The sequence below is a fragment of the Microcebus murinus genome, chromosome 4 (assembly GCF_040939455.1).
Source record: "Microcebus murinus isolate Inina chromosome 4, M.murinus_Inina_mat1.0, whole genome shotgun sequence".
NCBI lineage: Eukaryota > Metazoa > Chordata > Mammalia > Primates > Cheirogaleidae > Microcebus > Microcebus murinus.
Window position 1 is genome coordinate 57,719,342 of NC_134107.1, and position 20,587 is coordinate 57,739,928.

The following is a 20,587-nucleotide window of genomic DNA, read 5'->3' on the forward strand; positions in this document are numbered from 1 at the left end:
CCTTTTCCCGGAGATTGCCTTCACATTCGGTTTCAAAAGACTCATTGCCCAATGAATAACAGGGTGGGCCTAGAGTGGCGGCGGCGTCTGCCAATGCGCAGACAGCGAGGGCGGAGCGCCCAGAGCGAGACTCTGACGGTGGGCGGCGTGTGACGCAGTCGGGCCCTCTACGCGCTGCGCCCGAAGCTGTGGTCGGTAGCGGTGGCGGCGGCGACGGTTTCGTGGGGGCCACGCGCTGCTCTGTGAGCGGCGGGTGGCGGACTGGCCTGGGCCCTCGCTCCTGACACTTCCTCTTCTCCACCGCACCGCGGTAAGTCGGGAGCCGGAGCGGCAGCGGCGGCCGCGGACTGGCAGACTCCACCTCTCCTCAGGGCGGGCGGATGCGCGGGGCTTCCCAGGCCCTCTCAGCTCCGAAGTCTCGCGCCCCGGCGCGCACCCTCTGGCCTGAGGGAGGGGCAGGACCCGCGACCCGGCGGCCCGAGGCTTGGCTCTTTTGGCTCTGGGAGGGAATCGTGATCGATGAGGTCTAGGCCGGGGGTTTCCAGTTGCATCCTGGGCTGAGGGAGCGTCTATCTATCTGTTTGTACTCATTCATTCGTTCAGCGGTGATTAGGAGCCCACAGTGGGCCTGCCTTTTCGAGGGGCAGCTCCTTAAAACCCTGCATATGGTCTCCACAGTTTCTTGACCGTCGTGCGGAATGGGCTTTATTTGTCAGGGTTTTTCCCTAAGGGAAATGGGCAGCCCAGGGGTAGGGTGCGTGAGTCGGAAGTTTGTTAGCTTTTTTAGGATAAAACCTGAGAATTTGGGTCGGTTCCGTGGAGTAAAAGATTCTTTCCGGTTCTGTGACGTGTTCCATGTAAAGCCAGATGAAGAGAAAGATTGGGTTTCTGGACTACTGTTGCCATAAGGACCTAGAAATGAAGTCAGGTTTTATGGATGGAGAAACCAAGGCCCGGAGTAAGAGACAGGATTAGCCAGTGCCAGGTAGCCTGACACAAGTCTAGAAATTTTTCTACTACTTCACCCTCCCTGAATGTTTTAGTCTCCCAGTATTAAGGATTCCCTTTGAGGCGTCGGCAGGGCGGGTACATTTGGTAATTAGAGTACTCTGATTTAGTCTTCAGTAGCATTTTGGATTTAGTTGCTACCAGGTTAGGGTAAGGTAGAACCTTCATTAGTGGTACCCTAACCTAAACGTCAAGAACTAAACTTTACTTAAAAGTTGGTTAAAGAATGTCAGTGATATTGTGTATTGAAACAAATCAATAAAAACTACAAGTTATTGGCTAGTTTCCCTTTTTAAGTCTGAATTTTGACTTGTGTCTGCTACTGGGAGGAAAGTCCAGTTAGTGACCTACAGGAGTACTGGAATAGAAAGCAGGAAATATCCACAAAATTTGGAAAGCTAGACAGCAGTCACTTTGTAGTTGTACCTTGGAACTCAGGGCTCCTCTCAGGTACAGAATTCAAGATGAAGTTTTGTAGTAGACTAGGTGAGGAGATTAAACTCTGTTTTGGAGGAAGAAGCTACTGGAAGAAAGAAAAGAGAGATAATAATTTCCCTGTAACAATCTTATAAATCCAGAAAGAAACATTAGAACTGGGTAACAGTATGTTTATTTGGTGGAAGAAGGTAGGATATTTAAAAAGCAAAACCAGAGGTTGGACAGGATGGAAGTACTGTGAAATAGATAAAATTATTTTTTGACTTTCCATTAAGATTTGATGAAACTGAATTAGTTGCCACATCATATTGTCACTCTGCCCTTATTTAGATGACATAGCATACACTGAAAACTAGTAGTGCAGAAGAGAACTATAGTCTAAATAGTAAAATGTGAACAGGGTATGTTTTCTGTGACATTTTCTCAGTTCAAGCATCCTGCTCTTCTGAGAAGCCTTTCTTAGCATTTTCTACCCTGCAAGCTTCCATAACATTTGACACTTTTATTTATAACACATATCATTTTGTATTTTAGCTGTTTGCATTTTTATTAGACTGTGGTAAAATATTTTTGTCTTATCTTTGTAGTCAGGTTGCTTGGCATGTAGTAGGCCCTCAGTAAGTGTGTTTGCTTGAATGAATAAACAAATATGGAAGAGTTAAACCTAAAAATAGTCAATGAAAAGTCTGGGTATTGGTGTGCTCTCAAAATATGGGGCCCAGATAAGGGGACCCATGCTGTTTATATGTTACATGGTACTTTGGTACCTGACTTTATTCATGTCTGTTAGCTCCCTGTTAACTAAGGTAAGTAGAATTTTTAGGAAACCAAATTCACAGCTTGGAAAAAATTGGTTATATTATTTTATTATAATATTTATGTGGTGGCAATTAATCTAGGAAGTAAAGGATACTAATACTGATGTTTAATTTCCAATAAAGAGAACATATGGTAAAGGATACTAATACTGATGTTTAATTTCCAATAAAGAGAACATATGTTAATTATGAAATTTCCTGAAAGGTTGGGGGATTAATAAATTTAGAGATTTAACAATAAGTATTAGAGGCAAAGTAGGTAAACATTTCCTGAGAATTTGGTGCATCCTTTGCAGTTGACCCTAATTACTTGGCATACTATGTTTCTAGAGCAAGATTTCTCAGCTTTGGTACTGTTGACACATTGGGCCAATAATTCTTTTTTTTTTTTTGAGACAGAGTCTTGCTTTGTTGCCCCAGGCTAGAGTGAGTGCCACAGAGTCAGCCTAGCTCACAGCAGCCTCCAACTCCTGGGCTCAAGCGATCCTCCTGCCTCAGCCTCCCCAGTAGCTGGGACTACAGGCATGCGCCACCATGCTCCGCTAATTTTTTCTAAATATATTTGTTGGCCGATTAATTTCTTTCTATTTATAATAGAGACAGCGTCTCGCTCTTGCTCAGGCTGGTTTCGAACTCCTGACCTCGAGCAATCCGCCTGCCTCGGCGTCCCAGAGTGCTAGGATTACAGGCGTGAGCCACTGTGTCCCGCCCCAAATAATTCTTTATTGTGGGAGACTCTCTTGTGTATTATATGATGCTTAGCAGCATTTCTAGCCCCTACCCATTAGATAACCATAACACTGCCCCCCCTCCCCCAACAGTCAAGAATGCCTCAAGAATATGTCAGGATTGCCCTGATTGAGACCCTTGCTCTAGTGAAAACATTTCAGATGTTTTAGTAAGATCCTGTCTTTTTCTTGCTTAGTGTTTGCTTGTAAAGTCAGTTAATACATTGCATTTTGTTAAAATAAATTATCCATGAAAAGCTCTTAAATTTTCAAGATCTAGTATTGGGAAGCTGAAAAGTTGAGTTCTAGAGTCACTTTGTTTAGTTTCTCCTTTCATTTCTATGGTAGCCTCCCTTTCTTTGGCATATATTAATAAAAAATCAAGGTCTTATTTGAAAGGGGATAAGCCATTAGGTAAATCAAGCAGTATCTATCTCTGTTTTGTGGAAGGGGCAAAAGAACTTGTAATTGAATTGGTATCATTAAATGTGATGTTGCTGGGCTTAGTGGCCTATAGTCCCAGCTACTCAGTATGCTGAGGCAGTTTTTTTTAAAATTTATTTTTATTTTATTTTTCACCCCCCAGTGAGGCAATTTAAAAAAAAACAACTGAATCTTTCTTCACTCCTGGGGACTGACCCATTCCACTCTCTCTGGAATTAAAAAAAAAAAAAATGAAGGCCGGGCGCTGTGGCTCACGCCTGTAATCCTAGCTCTTGGGAGGCCGAGGCGGGCGGATTGCTCAAGGTCAGGAGTTCAAAACCAGCCTGAGCGAGACCCCGTCTCTACTATAAATAGAAACAAATTAATTGGCCAACTGATATATATATATAAAATTAGCCGGGCATGGTGGCGCATGCCTGTAGTCCCAGCTACCCGGGAGGCTGAGGCAGAAGGATCACTCGAGCCCAGGAGTTTGAGGTTGCTGTGAGCTAGGCTGACGCCACGGCACTCACTCTAGCCCGGGCAACAAAGCGAGACTCTGTCTCAAAAAAAAAAAAAAAAAAATGATACTTTGTGATTCTATTATCTTTCTATTTCACTGATAATACTTGATGCCACTTAAATATGAATGGAGGTGTTTGTCCCTTGTACACAATAATTTAATAAACACTGATAGTTTTTTTGCCATGTTAAAGAGTTTGTACTTAATTAAATGTAATGGGACATGCTTACACTCTTTTTAGTAGGGACATAAAAATTATTTCTTTAAAGTATAGCTCTAATTAGCTAAGTGTGAAACTATGAGTGAGTTTAAGCTGGTGGGTTGGGTGGTAGGGTAGATTGGCAGGTTTGAAACTGGAGGCAGGCAGATGAATTAGGAGGAGGTTATAGCAGTAGTTTAGGATAGCATTAACCAAACTTCGTGGTCTCTGGACTCCTTTAAATTTTTAAAAATTATTAAGGACTCCAAACAGTAATTTCTAATACTTATTTTATTTTATTTTATTTTTTGAGACAGAGTCTCTCTTTGTTGCCCAGGCTAGAGTGAGTGCCGTGGCATCAGCCTAGCTCACAGCAACCTCAAACTCCTGGGCTCAAGCGATCCTACTGCCTCAACCTCCTGAGTAGCTGGGATGACAGGCATGCGCCACCATGCCCGGCTAATTTTTTCTATATATATATTAGTTGGCCAATTAATTTCTTTCTATTTATAGTGGAGGAGATGGGGGTCTTGCTCTTGCTCAGGATGGTTTCCAACTCCTGACCTCGAGCAATCCGCCTGTCCCAGCCTCCCAGAGTGCTAGGATTACAGGCGTGAGCCACCGCGCCTGGCCTCTAATACTTATTATATTAGAAATTAAAACTGGCAAGAGCAAGACCTCATCTTTACCAAAAATACAAAAATTAGACAGGTGTGGTGGTGCACACCTATAGTATCAGCTATTCTGGAATCTGAGGCAGGAGGTTCACTTGAGCCCAGGAGTTTGAGGTTACAATGAGCTATGATGACACCGCTGCACTCTACCCAGGGCAACAGAGTGAGACTCTGTCTCAAAAGAAAAAGATAAAAAGACATTTATTCAAAAAACAAATTCATGTTAATATAAATAATTTTATGAAACTACCTTTAAAATTTAGTGAGAAGCCTGGCTCAATAGAAGACTGCTGTATGTACCAATCTGTATTCAGATGGGTGATATGGTTAAATCACTCAGCCTCCTACAGATATGTAGTTGGAAAAGGAAGGAGTATCTTAATATCCTTTTTAGATTGTAGTTATTCTTCTTTGATACTACAACATACTTTTTTTTTTTTTTTTTTTTTTTTAAGACAGAGTCTCGCTTTGTTGCCTAGGCTAGAGTGAGTGCCGTGGCATCAGCCTAGCTCACAGCAACCTCAAACTCCTGGGCTCAAGCGATCCTTCTATCTCAGCCTCCCAAGTAGCTGGGACTACAGGCATGCGCCACCATGCCGGGCTAATTTTTTCTATATATATTAGTTGGCCAATTAGTTTCTTTCTATTTATAGTAGAGACGGGGTCTTGCTCTTGCTCAGGCTGGTTTCGAACTCCCGACCTCGAGCAATCCACCCGCCTCGGCCTCCCAAAGAGCTAGGATTACAGGCGTGAGCCACCACGCCCGGCCTACAACATACCTTTTTAAAGGTTTGTTACAGTATGGAATCTGTGAACTTTTGTATTGTGTTATATTAAAATTCCTTGATCTGTCTTGGACATTGGATCTTTACTCATAAATGATTTTATAACATCATGCGTTAGTCATTTGAAAATTACTGGCTTACTGAGTTATGTAGATCTTCCAAATGCTGACCTTTTTTTTTTTTTTTTTTTTTTAAAGTAGAGACAGGGTCTTGCTCTGTCACTGAAGCTGGAAGTCTTGGGTTCAGGCCATCCTCCTGTCTTAGCCTTTTGAGTATATGGGATTACTGATGTGAGCCATTGTACCAGGGCTAGGATGACCTTGAACTCCTGGCCTTAGGCAATTCCCCAGAGTGGGGATTACAGGGGTGGTGGCAGACCTGGCCAACAAATGTAGTTATATGATTGTTACTGTTTCTGTCCATTTCATCATATAAGTCTTTGTAAGAATTGGGAAGCTGACAGGCTCACAGTGTCAAATACATTTTCAAAATACTAATTTTTGCATCAAATCTTTGTTTTTTGTTTTTTTTTTGAGACAAGAGTCTCACTTTGTTGCCCAGGCTAGTGTGAGTGCCCCACATGGTATCAGCCTAGCTCACAGCAACCTCAAATCTACTGAGCTTAAGTGATCCTCCTGCCTCAGCCTCCCGGGTAGCTGGGACTACAGGCATGTGCCACCATGCCCCGCTAATTTTTTTTTTTTTTGTATATATATTTTAAGTTAATTAATTCCTTTCTTTTTATAGTAGAGACAGGGTCTCACTCTTGCTCAGGCTGGTTTTGAACTCCTGACCTAGAGCAATCTGCCCGCCTCGGCCTCCCAGAGTGCTAGAAATACAGGTGTGAGCCACCGAGCCAGGCTGCATCAATTCTTAATAATCATAGTTTATTATTTATTGTTTGCACGAAAAATGGTATAAGTGCTTTTGACTACTTCCCATTTCACCCTAAAAAAAAAATCACAGAGTATTAAAAATGTTCTTGACAGTAATGTTGAGAATTAGTAAAATTAATAATTTTTTATTGCTTTATCAGTGATACTTTTTTTTTTTAAGAGACAGGGTCTTGCTCTGTCTCCCGTGCTGGAGAGCAGTGGTGTGATCATAGCTCATGGCAGCCTTGAACTCCTGTGCTCAAGTTATCTTACAGCCTCAGCCTCCTGAGTAGATAGGACTACTCATAGGCATGTGCCACCACACCCAGCTAAATAAAAAAAAAAAAAAAAAGAGTTGTTTTTTTTTTTTTTTTTTTTTTTTTAGAGGCTAGAGTCTCATTATGCCCTGGCTGGTCTCAAACTCTTGGCCTCAAGCTATTCTCCTGCCTCAGCCCCAGTCGCTGGGGGTGTGGTGGCTCATGCCTGTAATCCTAGCAGTCTGGGAGGCCCAGGCAGGAGGATCGCTCAATGAGGTCAGGAGTTTGAGACCAGCCTGAACAAGAGTGAGACCCCGTCTCTACTAAAAACAGAAAGAAATTATCTGGACAACTAAAAATATATATATAAAAATTATCCAAGCATGGTGGTGCATGCCTGTAGTCCCAGCTACTCAGGAGGCTGAGGCAGAAGGATTGCTTGAGCCCAAGAGTTTGAGGTTGCTGTGAGCTGGGCTGATGCCATGGCGTTCTAGCCTGGGCAACAAAGTAAGACTCTGTCTCAAAAACAAACAAACAAAAAGAGTTGCTGGGATTTTAGGCATGAGCTACAATGCCGAACTTGGGATTTGTTTGTTCCTGTTGTTTACAGTGGTACTTTATGGTTGTGGTAAGTGGTCAGCATCATGACGCTTATGTATTGAGAAAATAAGTTATTATATATAGAGGTCTAGCTAGGCATTGATTAATCAAGGTTTAGAGTGAGGGGAAATTATTACAGTTTTCTAATTGAATGTATTGTAAAATACCCATTGAGAAACTAAACAAAAAGCTACTCTTGAGGGGCTCCAGTGAAGCAACTTTGTTCTCCTTCCTAACAATTTTTGGGTGTAGGCTGTATAATCCCTATTGTTCAAATGTAGAAATTGAGGTCTGAGAAATTAAATATCATGAATTACTACAACTACACAGTAGCAAGTGACAGTGTCTTTTTTCTCTATTTTAAACTTTTGAATTAATCTTAGATTTATAGAGAGTTGCAAAGATGATAAGTGGCAGAGTTTTAAACACAGATTTGTTTCACTCCAAAGCTAATATACTCTTTTCATTATAGAATGATGAGTGTTGTGTTAAGGGAAGAAAAAATGCTGCTCAGAACTGTGAGGAAGGAGCTATATTAGACATTATTATTAGATTATTTAAAATTAATGTCCACCCAATAGGTAAAGTCAAAACACTTTTTACCAGAGCAGCAAACACTCAAGTGACAGGTATAACAACAAATATATTGCATTACAGCTGGGAGATAGTAGTTTACATAATTGGAATTGGAAAGGAGGGGAAGGGAAGTGTTTATACTGATAAGCGTCTACAGGGTCTAATCTGGGACAGTTTTGTGAAGCAGGTGAGGCTTAAGCAACAATTTTTAGACAGGAATAAATGTTCTAACCCAGGGAATGGTTTGATCAGGGGATCTGTCACAGGAAGGATACTGTAAAACAGTTAGAAGGTAGCAGACAGTTTTGTTGGAGTGTGATATTAGATAATTAAGACCAGGCTAATCTTTTCCTAGAATTCTACCCAGCCCTCCTTTCTCACCAGGGCAAAAATTAACAAATCATTAATGTGGATGATAATCCTTGTCTTTCCTGCTACTTTTGTGAAGGTTAGATGAGAGAATGTATGAAAAAGAGCTTTGTAAAGTGGAAAGTACTATACTAGTCCATTCATCTAACAAATATTTATTGTTTTTGTTCTTGTGCTGACTTTGGTACAAAGCAACTCAGTGGAATGGAAAGGAAAAATGATTTCCCGTTTGTGTAAGTCTCTAGAATTAGAGAGTAGTGAGCTGGAAATGTCTTTGAAAGCTTGCTTAGCCATTCAGATAGCACTCAAAGTTGGCAGTTGCTTGGTTTTTACTACATTTCAGGGTTGGTCCGCCACGTTTCTGGGTGGAAAACCAGATTTTATCATTGTACCCAGAGTTCACAGAGTTCACGAAAGTTGGATATATAAACTCAGTACATCAATTTGTAGATCCTCAGTTGGGACATGGGAATATGTATATATGCCTATCCATTGCAGTACTGATGTGTATTATAAGACTACTTCTTTCATGTGCCTGAGAGTCTGAATTATTAATTAGAAGATTGTTTTGAGCATAGAGAGCAGAATAAAATAAAGGGCAAAGCTAAAGGTCTGTTTTTGTATACCATTTTATTTATTTTTATTTTTTTCAAAATATATCTTATACCAAAAACAAAAGTTGCAACGAGTTAAAGTCGATAAAGGAAAAAAGGATAGTGGTAAATCCTTATAGGAGATTTCATCTAGGCCATGAAGGTGCCTCATAAATTGTCCTTACTCCATAAAAGTTATGTTTCTGGTGACTAGATCTTCCATATTTATCAAAGAACTGTCTTCCTCTGATAGTGCTGGATCAATACTGTCAAATTTTTGTTTGTTGGTTCTCCATTTGTAGTAAATGCAAAGTAATTTCCTTTTAATTGTCATTGTTCTTTCACTAGGAGCCGTACGCTCTACACTCTAGGAACACAGCTTCTACTGTCAATAATAGTTTTGTGTGTTGGGCAAGTTGGTTCTTGTGCCTCAGTTTCACCATTTGTAAAATAGGAACAAAAATATCTACCTCACAGGATTCTTAGGAGGTAGGTTCCTTCCTTCCTCCCTCCCTCCCTCCCCTTCCTTCCTTTCCTCCCTCCTTCCTTCCCTTCCCCTCTCCCCCTGGGCTAGAGCTCCTTGGCATCAGCATAGGTCACAGTAACTTCAAACTCCTGGGCTCAAGCGATGCTCCTGCCTCAGTCTCCTGAGTGGCTGGGACTCCAGGCGCACACCACCATGCCCGGCTAATTTTTTTCTATCTTTAGTAGAGATGGGGGTCTTGCTTTTTTGCTCAGGCTAGTCTGGAACTCCTGAGCTCAAGTGATCCTCCCGCCTTGGCCTCCAGAGTGCTAGGATTATAAGCATGAGCCACTCCCTGAATTTTTAATGTGTGGGTCCTTTCTCTGATTATGTTAGCAACCATAAACTCAAAACATAGTGGGACCAGGCTATTGATGGAAATGCGTGATATTGAGTGGGTAATATGGTACTTTGGAAAGTGCATGTTCTCACCAAAGGGAGGGAAAGAGTTGCTACTAAGCTCCAGCCTGTTATTGCCATGAAGTGACTACAGTCCTAGTTTGCTTAATTATTGGGTTTTTCATGAGAAGTCAAAAATCTGTTTTTTTGCTATATTCCTATTTTAAATGTTACCAACTAGTTTAACATATACATATGTATACATAAACATTTGTCCATACACATATACTTATGTGTGTATGTGTATAATATACCATGTGCATACAGTGTACCAAGCAAAAAGTGCCTGCGGATTGCATCCAGCCATTTTGTGATCTCTTCCTTTTTGCAACTTCTGAATTAAATGATAAATTCCACCAGGAATCATCTCTTTCATGGCTTCCTTTTGTTGTGAGAATTAATCTAGCATAATTTTATTTTTAAGTTATAATTTACTTCTAAAGTAATTTGATCATTTAGTCTGTGTTTAAAAAACACATTAGTTTCTGGATTTGAGCTGAGAGTTAAAAAATAAAAAAAAAAAAAAAAAAAAAAAAAACACATTAGTGGTGATTGCCATTAAATTTTTTAGACCTTCTGTTAGGTTCTGGGATAGTGAATGATATTGCCTCTACCCCAGAGAAGTTCACTGTGTAGAGTGAGGGGGAGGAGGAGGGTTGGGGGAATTCAGAGGTTGAGTCCCTTGGGAAACAGACTGAATTGGAAATTGTCCTGCATACATTTTTTTTTTTTTTTTTTTTAAGGAAATGTCTTGGGATTACTACCTGTGGGAGAAAAGAGAAGGAAGCAGTAACTGTCTGAGGGAGAAATTGAGTTGTGATGTTGTCTTAATGAAGATGTCAACCAATCCTATAGGAGTAGGAAACTGGAATCACCCTTTGGAGTTATCCTGAATTGGGCCAAAGGGGCCTGGCCTTTGCCATAGATATTGGTGGGCTGTCCTAGAAAGGGGATGTGACCTTAGGTGAGACAACTCTTTTAAATAGTAGTAATTCTAAAGAGAACTGACAGCTAAGGGCTGTCTTCTGGTAGTACTTTTCAGTAGCTGGTACAACAAATCTTCAGCTCTAAGGGAAGATCTGTGTAGTTGATGTTTCACAGTGTCCAGTATAGGGATTCAGGGTCAAGATAGATACATGCAAAGAAATCATAATATACTATGGAAGCCCAGAGGAGTAACTAATTGCTAGAGGGAGTTAGAGAAGGTTTATAGAAGAGACAATATTTCAGCTAGGTTTTGATGAATGAATTAGGAGGCTCTTTGGTCATTTTTCCTTGAGTCAGTGACATTTACATAGAGTAAGGAAAATGAATGATTTGTTTGAAGAGCAATGGGTTAAATATATTAGCTATGTGATTTCTAGCAATTATAATAAAAATCATAAGGTGTTTTCTATAATCTTGATTTGCTTCGTGGCAATAATTTTTTTTTTTTTTTGAGACAGAGTCTCACTGTGTTGCCCAGGCTAGAGTGCCGTGGTGTCAGCCTAGCTCACAGCAACCTCAGACTCCTGGGCTCAAGTGATCCTCCTGCCTCAGCCTCCCAAGTAGCTGGGACCACAGGCATGCACCACCTTGCCAAGCTAATTTTTTCTATATATTTTTAGTTGGCCAATTAATTTCTTTCTACTTTTAGTAGAGATGAGGGGTCTCACTCTTGTTCAGGCTGGTTTCGAACTCCTGACCTTAAGCGATCTGCCCTCCTCAGCCTCCCAGAGTGCTAGGATTACTGGCATGAGCCACCACGCCCAGCCGGTAATAATTTTTAAGAAAATACTTATCCCAGTATAAGGTTTAGAGCAGGGGTCCTCAAACTTTTTAAACAGGGGGCCAGTTCACTCTCCCTCAGACCGTTGGAGGGCCGGACTATAGTTTAAAAAAAACTATGGACAAATTCCTATGCATACTGCACATATCTTATTTTGAAGTAAAAAAACAAATGGACAAAAACACCCACATGTGGCCGTAGTTTGAGGACGCCTGGTTTAGAGACTAAGCCAAGTTCATCCTTGTCAGAACTAAGAAGAAGCTAAGTTAAGTGAGAAACATTTTTTCCATGAATCTAAATTGGGTTTGCTTCTTACATTGTCCCTTGTTCTTGGGTCTGGAATAGGTAAATTTCCTTAATATTATACATGTTTTTGGTTGTTGCTTATTATCTTCCTAGGATTGAAGGTATCCATGGGAAATTAGAATATAGGTTTAACTTTGACCCTGGGAAACTCACACAATACCTTATGCTGTTTTCCCATCTGTAAAATACAAGTGGGGATACATACATAATACCAGCCTTTTAGGATTGTTGAAATAATATATAACAGAGCTGATAAACAGGTGTATTCCAGGATATTTATTACTACTTTAAATCCCTTTGTAAAATATATGTGTGATGCTAGTTTCTGTGTTAGGATGAGATTGTTAAAAATCAAAAAAATTAACTGTTAGGAGCTATGGAACCTAATGTCTGTAGAATGTAGTGCTAGTGAGACCCAAATTAACACTAAAGTCTTCTATAACAACAGGTTTCACAGAGCAAAACTGTGTTATTCGGTTTTTGAATTCTGACATGTCTGCTGTATAGAAGATGTCAGATTTACACAAACAGATTGCTATTTATGGTGGTGAATAAGAAAATACATGGCAAATTTAGCATAACTGGATTATGACTGATAGTTTTTACCTTACTGATGATGGGTCAAAAATTGTAGTCAGCGAATAGAGAAAAGTGGTTCTAGTATGGACCAGTAGTATGAGAGATTACAATAAAAATGAGTTGGCTGGTTGAGACATCTAACCCCTAGCACAACTGTTAATTCTGAATAAACTGTTGAAATGCCAATGTAGGCAGATCCATAGAAGTCTAAACTTATGCTAAGCACTTCCAAGAATATTTCCCTTGGAAGGAGAGTTACCAGTTAATATGATAAAGACCTTATCTGTCACCTGGTGACACCTATTGATAAATGGGGAAAGCAGATATTGTTATTTAAAGTTAAATGATGATTACATGAAATATAGCTTTTAGTTCTAAGGGCTTTAGAGTCATTTGAGCCTTTTCAAAAGCAAATGTCTGCATCCCAACCCTAGATATTTTGGTTCATTGTTTCTAGAATAGGACCTAGGGGTTTGTATTTTGAAAAGCTTGCCAGTTAATAGGCGATATGACCCTCCAGAACCATTGCTTTCAGCTAGCTTTGTTAATGAAAGGAGTCATTCAATTCCTGGATGTTGGGATAAAGAACTAAGTGATGAATTTTTTTTTCTAGGGAATTTTAGGGGAGGGAATGTTGATTTCTACAAAGCATCATGTATTTAAGGGACAGCCTCATCTTTTCTGCTGCTGCACTAGATGTTTGAGCATTAAAGCAGCCAGAAGTGCTAATGGGACACTAGAACATTGTGAGGAGCACCTCAAAATGTAATTTAATTTTATGAACAAGGCATGATTTTACTAGAAGAAAAGACTATTATATGTATGTAGTAGAAAAATCATCATAACTGTCATGAATTTATGATTGGCTATTTTCAGAATTTTTACATTAAAAATAGTTTACTCATTATTTTCTTATCTGGTACCAGGCATTTTAAATTTAAGGAAAATTTGTGGAGGGGGAAAGCTGCTGTTACATTTGAGTAACTATACTGTTGATTTGTATTTATTCAAATAGAGGGAAGGGAAACCAAACTTCCCTTTGTAGTTGTTAGAACAGTTTGTGAGTCCAATTCATTAAATGACTAGGTGCATAGTTTGGATACTGAGGGAAAATCATTTACATGAAGTGAGGGGTTCTCATCAAAGGTTTTCTGCAATATTCTCAGATAAAGTAGAAGACACATAAGTAGGGGACCATAAAGAATAGTCTTAGGAAGTAATCTCAAAGAGAATGTCAGGGCATCAGAATCTCTTGGATTTGGAGATGGAAGGAGGGGTATGCATAATTTACATTTACTGTTATGGTACTTTATCTTCCAAAAACTAGGGAAAAAAACATTTTTCAATGCATACTATAGGAAAAAACCCTGACAATAATGTTAGCATTTCAGGTGGTTGGGAAAGCAGAATATGGTTATCATTTTTGATGGGTATGATGCATAACTTCTCAGGTGGTTCATATCAGAATCTGGCCTAGTAGACCTGAAATCTTTACTAAAAGGGAGCTTAGGTTTCTTAGGTTTAAAAAAGGTTGAAAATATTGTTTTAATGGGATGGTTGTTGATGGGATCTGAAGTTTAACCTCATATTATGATACTATTTGGCTCAGGAACAGTGTAAATTAAAGGTCATTTTACAAGGTTTATTTAATCATACAGAGTTTTAGAATATTGAATGAGAGAATATGTGATAGTTTGAATAAGCCTAAATTTGTAAAATGGTAGATTTTCTGAAATAGTTACATTGCATTCTGTAGTCTTTAAAAAGAGTGATTATTTTTTCTTCTTTCCAGCCTTCTGAAACAAAGACTCATTTTGAAGATGTTTAATAAATCATTTGGAACACCCTTTGGGGGTGGCACAGGTGGCTTTGGGACAACTTCAACATTTGGGCAGAGTAAGTTTTTTAAAACAAGAGGGGAAAACATCTTAATTAACCTGTTCTTATTAAGATCAAATACACTCTGTTAGCTTTAGATAGGAATTTTATTCCTGCTTCAGTCTTTATAACAAAAACTTGAAAAAATGACCAGGATAAAATCTTATTAAGTTTTTTTTGGTTAAATTTTTTTAAGAAAATAGAAATAAGTTCTGAGTTTTCATGGTTTTCTGATCACCAATAGAAGATAATTCAAATATTTGTATTATTTGTTTTCTGTAACAGAAAGTTACTGATTTTCAGACCAGAAAATAATTCTTTTAATGTTGAGATCCAAAATGCAATTATTGAATAACTGCCCTGGGATTTGCTCTTTGAACAAGATGTGATATTAAGGAACAGAAATGTTAAAATGTCAAGGTTTCCAATCCCTACCTTCCATCCTGAGATCTATGTTCCCTCCCACCTGGTATTACACTTGTTATTAGTTGCCTGTGGCAACCATTATTCACTATTAAACTTTTTGTTAAAAACAATTTTTTTTTTGAGACAGGGTCTCACTCTGTCACCCTGGGTAGAATGCAGTGGCGTCATCCAAGTTCACTGCATCCTAGCACCTATTTTCATAGACTGTAGAATTAGAATCTTTGGAGTTAGAACCTGAACATAAGCATTTTGAAAAAGGTCATTCTCATATTCTCCCTTAATGAAAGACATCTTAGTGACTGTGGAGTATAACAATGTCTGGAGATTGAGATAATTTTAATACTTTTAAGTTTGGTGATTTTACTTTTATTTGTAGCTCATAGTCATTTGTTACCGTGGCACTCTTTTTTTGCGTTTTAAACTTATCAACATCAATAACTTTTATTGAAAGTTCACACCTTTGACTTCAAGTTTTCATACTTCCCTTGGGGACAAAGAATAAAATGTTTGTGGCTTGATTTTTACTCCGTTAAGTAATATTCTGATGGCATTTTATTTTATTTTTATTTTTTAGAGACAGGGTCTCACTCTGTTGCCCAGGCTGGAGTGCCGTACCGAAATCAAAGCTCTCTGCAACCTTGAGCTGCTGGGCTCAAGTGGTCTTCCTGCCTCACCCTCCCGAGTAGCTGGGACTACAGGCACTTGCCACCACCCCTGGCTGATATTTTAAATTTTTTGTAGAGATAGGGTCTCACTATGTGGCCCAGGCTGATCTCAAACTCCTATCCTCAAGTGATCCTCCTGCCTTGGTTTCCCAGAGTGCTGGGATTACAGGGCTGAGCCACTGCGCCTGGCTTCTGATGGAATTTTGAACAAAACTTTTAAAATTAGACTAGTGGTTCTATCCAAATGCAAAATGTTAAGAAATATTAAAACCTTTTTCATTTAGTCACCTGATTCAGCTTTTATTCTGAATTCAAATTTACCCTGGATTATGTTTTTTCAGATACTGGCTTTGGCACTACTAGTGGAGGGGCATTTGGAACATCTGCATTTGGTTCTAGCAATAATACTGGAGGCCTGTTTGGAAATTCACAGACCAAACCAGGTAAGGGCTTTATTTGGAATACAGCTGGTTAATTAGTAGCTGGCAGGGTGGCAGAGCCACTTTACTAAGTGGCTCTGATTTATTTAACTTTTTTTCTCCTGCTCTCTATCTCCTCAGGAGGATTATTTGGTACGAATTCATTTAGCCAGCCAGCTACCTCCACAAGCACTGGCTTTGGGTTTGGTACATCAACAGGAACATCAAATAGCTTGTTTGGAACTGCAAGCACAGGGACCAGTCTTTTTTCATCCCAAAATAATGCCTTTGCACAGAATAAACCGACCGGCTTTGGGAGTAAGTAGGACATCACTGGACTTCTGCATCTAATAATTTGGTTTGCTTATTGAGTGTTTTGTCTTTTCTTCTATTGCCTATATTCACCCCACCTCCTTTTCCTACTAAATGGAAAAAACTTGGGAAGAGGAAAATTTCAAAATGTATTGAAAAGTTTAATTAGGCTAGAAAGGAGGAGGATATGTACATCTTTCTAAGGGTGGAAATCTGAGAAGCACTAGTATTTAAAAGATACATAGAGGAAGAGTTGCCTGATGTAGAATGGCCAGAGATAGAATGAAAAGCGAGGTCAGTAGTGGTTTTCTTGTTTATTTGTTTGGTTTTTTTTGTGGTTTGTTTTTTTTTTGAGACACGATCTCGTTCTGTCACCTGGGCTAGAGTGCAGTGGCATCATCATGGCTCTCTGCAACCTTAAATTCTGGGGTCAAATGATCCTCTTACCTCAGCCTCTACACACCTGGGACTACAGGCACACGCCACCATTAGCCCAGCTGATTGTTCTATTTTTTTGTAAAGATGGGTTCTTACTATGTTGCTCAGTCTGGTCTCGAACTCCAGGCCTCAAAGCAATCCTCTCGCCTCAGCCTCCCGGAGTGCTAAGATTACCAGCGTGAGCCACTGCACCCAGCCCCAGAGTAGTGTTTTTGATATTAAGACAGGAGAATTTCAAGGAAGAATATGTTATAGTCAATAGTATTATGCTACAGAGGAGCCTTCTTCATGCTTCTGTTTTACATTTGATGTGAAGAGTCTAGGGCTGGAATGACAAATACTGGACATGACATGGTTACTCCTCCATTACTTGTCCAGGGCAGATGTTTTTAATTGATAGCTTCTTTCTCCTTAAGTCCAGATGTGACCTGGGTCTCCTTCTCTACACAGTAGTGTACTTAAGGCAACCACTGCTAGTTGATCAGTAGTGCCTTATGAGGTGATGTCATTTCTGGCACAAGAGTATGGCAGAATGAGTGCTTAGCCAGCTATCACTATTTTCCAGAGAGAAAGACTTGTTTGAGAGATGTTGAATATTTAACTATGACAATATAAAATGTAATCTAAAGTGCTAATTCAAAAGAGATATGCCTGCTTATTTTTAACATATATTAGGGTGTTTTTAAAAAGAAATAATAGCAGTTTGCCAGTGGGAAATCACGGTTCTTTTAACTTGGTGATTAGGTAGGATGTCACTTAATATTAAATATTGACAGATAAATTTTTATTGCTTACTGATATTTCTGTCATGATAGATGATACATATAACTTTAGAAGTAGCATCTCATTTTGAGAAATAATATTCCTTAGTAACAGTTAAATTCACTTGTATGTAATATTTAAAAACTCAGCTTTTTGGAAAAATAAGGAAATTGGAAGATCTGCTATTTATTATATTATTAGTTTCTATAAAATGACTGACAATGCCTACTAATTTTTTTATGTGGTTTTTTGGGTGAAATTTTACATTAACCTATGTTTGATTTCCCTAATAGGACTGCCTATATATTCTATCTAACCTTTTTGTTATGCATGGATAAATTAATAATTTATGTAAATAAAACATACTATGACCCTTGTTGAAGCTTCTTTCTTTGTTTTTTTTGAGACAGAATCTCACTCCGTTGCCAAGGCTAGAGTGCCGTGTTAGCCTAGCTCACAGTAACCTCAAACTCCTGGGCTCAAGCTATCCTCTTGCCTCAGCCTCCCAGGTAGCTGGGACTACAGGCACGCATCATCATGCCCAGATAATTTGTTCTATTTTTAGTTGTCTGGCTAATTTCTTTGTATTTTTAGCAGAGATGGGTATACTTGATCAGGCTGGTCTCGAACTCCTGAGCTCAAGCAGTCCTCCCACCTTGGCCTCCCAGAGTGCTAGGATTGCAGGTGTGAGCCACCGTGCCTGGCCATTGTTGAAGTTTTCTTGTAGCAAGATGTTTTCAGAAAGACAAGTTCATTCAGCATCTAGTCTTACTAAGAAAAGGAGGAATGAGATTAAATTTATGATGAAACAAAGTAGTATTTCTTTGAACTTGCCTCCTTAATATGCCCAAGAAGGGCTTCATGGATGCTTGGCTGACTAACAGATTCAGAAATTGTTTTACTGGAAAGTTGTGAGCCTGAAAGTTTGTGTGTATATGTATAAAATATCTGCTGTGTGTATCTGTATAAAATAATATTTGGTCAGAAGAATTGAATGATAAAATGCTTGAGATGTGAAAATATTATTGCTCTAGTGGCATAGCCAATTCTAAGATATCTTATATATTCTTAAATTTTTTAAATTACCATCTCATTTTTCTAATTTTTAGATTTTGGAACTAGTACTAGCAGTGGAGGACTCTTTGGAACTACAAATACCACCTCTAATCCTTTTGGCAGCACATCTGGCTCCCTCTTTGGGCCAAGTAGTTTTACAGCTGCTCCTACTGGGACTACTATTAAATTTAATGTATGTATTTTCTTCTAGTCTTTGTGGAGTATGTTTCTTTCCCATTTGTATATTTCTTTGAAGAATGAATTGTGAAATTGCCTCTCTTTCCAGCCTAGTTCGATGTTAAAAACAAAATCTGTACATAGTTGTATAGTTGACAGAAGTTGTGAAACAAATCTAGATTATGAGATATATATGGATTATGGTCACCCCAATCAAACAAATGTGATTATAGTAAGCTAGTATAAGGTAGAATTAGAATTTACTGTGCTAATGTGTTTTCTGAATGGTCAACTATTCTTTATAGAAATAAAGAGTAATGGACAGTCTATAGAAAAATTATTAGCCTCTTTAAGGAAGAGATATGTGGAATAACTCATCCATATTGTGTAGCAGTTGAAAAATAAAACTTCTGTTGATGAAATGGCATAATGGGGCAATAGAATGTTGTGCTTTCTTTTTTTTGTTCAAGGTTGGGTAAAGGGTTCGAGTAGAGGATGATTTTGTTTACAAAAATGTGTGGAATACCACCTAATATATGGAATACTACCTATTGTAAATGGTTGAGGGATGCTTAGGATAGGAATGGAGTTACAATTAGCCTAATGGAAATTTCTTGCAGAAATAAAACTTCCTGTTAAAACTTAGTCCAGAAAATGAAGAATTTCTCAGATAAGGTAGTTAATTTATAATACTTAATTTAGAGTCCTGAATTTAAAGTTAAATGTAAATGATAGCAAAAAATACTGTGTGATGCCCCTTGGAAAGTACAGTAGTTGAGAAAAATGATAATTGAAGTAGGAATCTTTTGTTACTTATTGTGCCTTTTTCCTCATAAGGTGACAGGGAAGCTTCTGTATTTCTTAAATGCAACAACAGTTAATAAAGTAGACACTTCAGGGCAGAATAGGAAGTGGTATTAATACTTAGATATAGAGATTTAACTGTATGTGGGGTAAATTGGGTAAGCTTTCCTTATGCATATAATACTACATGTATTTTAGCATATAATTGGATGATTGGGTTATGAGATTAATCTCTGTGTCTGTAATTGCATTGTTACTAAGATTTATTTATTCAGATAACTTTGATATAGGGAGAGATCAGAAATATATTTAATCAAGTACTCCTTAAACCATCACATCATAGAAGACCTAGGAGACTAGTTTTAGTTAGAGTTCAGTGGTTGAGGAATTGTGTTTGTGAGAGTAGGAATATAAAGCTTGGATTTAACAAATTTGCCTCTATCCTTTGCAGCCTCCAACTGGTACAGATACTATGGTCAAAGCTGGAGTTAGCACTAACATCAGTACCAAACACCAGTGTATTACTGCTATGAAAGAATATGAAAGCAAGTCACTAGAGGTCAGTAAAATACAATGTAGACTATCAGCCTAACTTTTTGATTCTTTTGGAAAGCAGCTTTCTAAAGCAATTTTGATTATTTTTAGAATCAAGTGATTTTATCTTAGGTTTATGTAAAATATTAACATTGGCCAAATTGTTATTAAAAATTATGTATTTTTAGATACCGATTTTTTTTCTTAGGCAGGGATAATAATTCAGGTGTATGCAAAGATAGAGCTTCTCTAATGATCTGTTTTCCTTGAATGTTGCTCGTACTACACTGGGCAATGTGTGTGTGTGTGTGTGTGCCCACATGAATGTGTTTTGAATAAACTTATGAGAAGTGTACAGCTTAATAAGTTGTTACTAAATGAAAGGACCCAAATCACATGACATCATTACCAGCATCCTAGATATCCCCCTTGTGTCCTGTCTTCCCCCAAGTTACAGTCTTCCCCTTTCAAAGGAACCACTATCTTTACTGCCCAGCATTTGCCAATTGTTGAACTTGATATAGATTGAATCTCACGTTATGTACTCTTTTATGTCTATCAGCATAGAAATGTGCATCCATGTTTGTTCATGGATTACAGTTTGTTCATTCTCATTACTCTCTAATAGATTATTGTACATTTTGACTGTACTTCTTGATTGTAGTGGTTGCTTCT

General features: G+C 38.6%; 1 protein-coding gene across 3 annotated transcripts in view; it reads left to right on the forward strand.

The window, feature by feature from the left end:
- The first annotated feature begins 140 nt into the window (after positions 1-140).
- NUP98 (nucleoporin 98 and 96 precursor) overlaps positions 141-20,587 on the forward strand; it is a 107,425-nt gene continuing 86,978 nt past the window's right edge. For all 3 annotated transcript variants that reach the window (XM_012744996.2, XM_012744997.2, XM_012744998.2), the window contains exons 1-6: positions 141-310; positions 14,234-14,337; positions 15,752-15,853; positions 15,971-16,147; positions 18,451-18,590; positions 19,830-19,937. In XM_012744996.2, the coding sequence (XP_012600450.1) occupies positions 14,262-14,337; positions 15,752-15,853; positions 15,971-16,147; positions 18,451-18,590; positions 19,830-19,937 (603 nt within the window). In that variant the 5' untranslated portion in view covers positions 141-310; positions 14,234-14,261. The remainder of the gene's footprint in view (positions 311-14,233; positions 14,338-15,751; positions 15,854-15,970; positions 16,148-18,450; positions 18,591-19,829; positions 19,938-20,587) is intronic.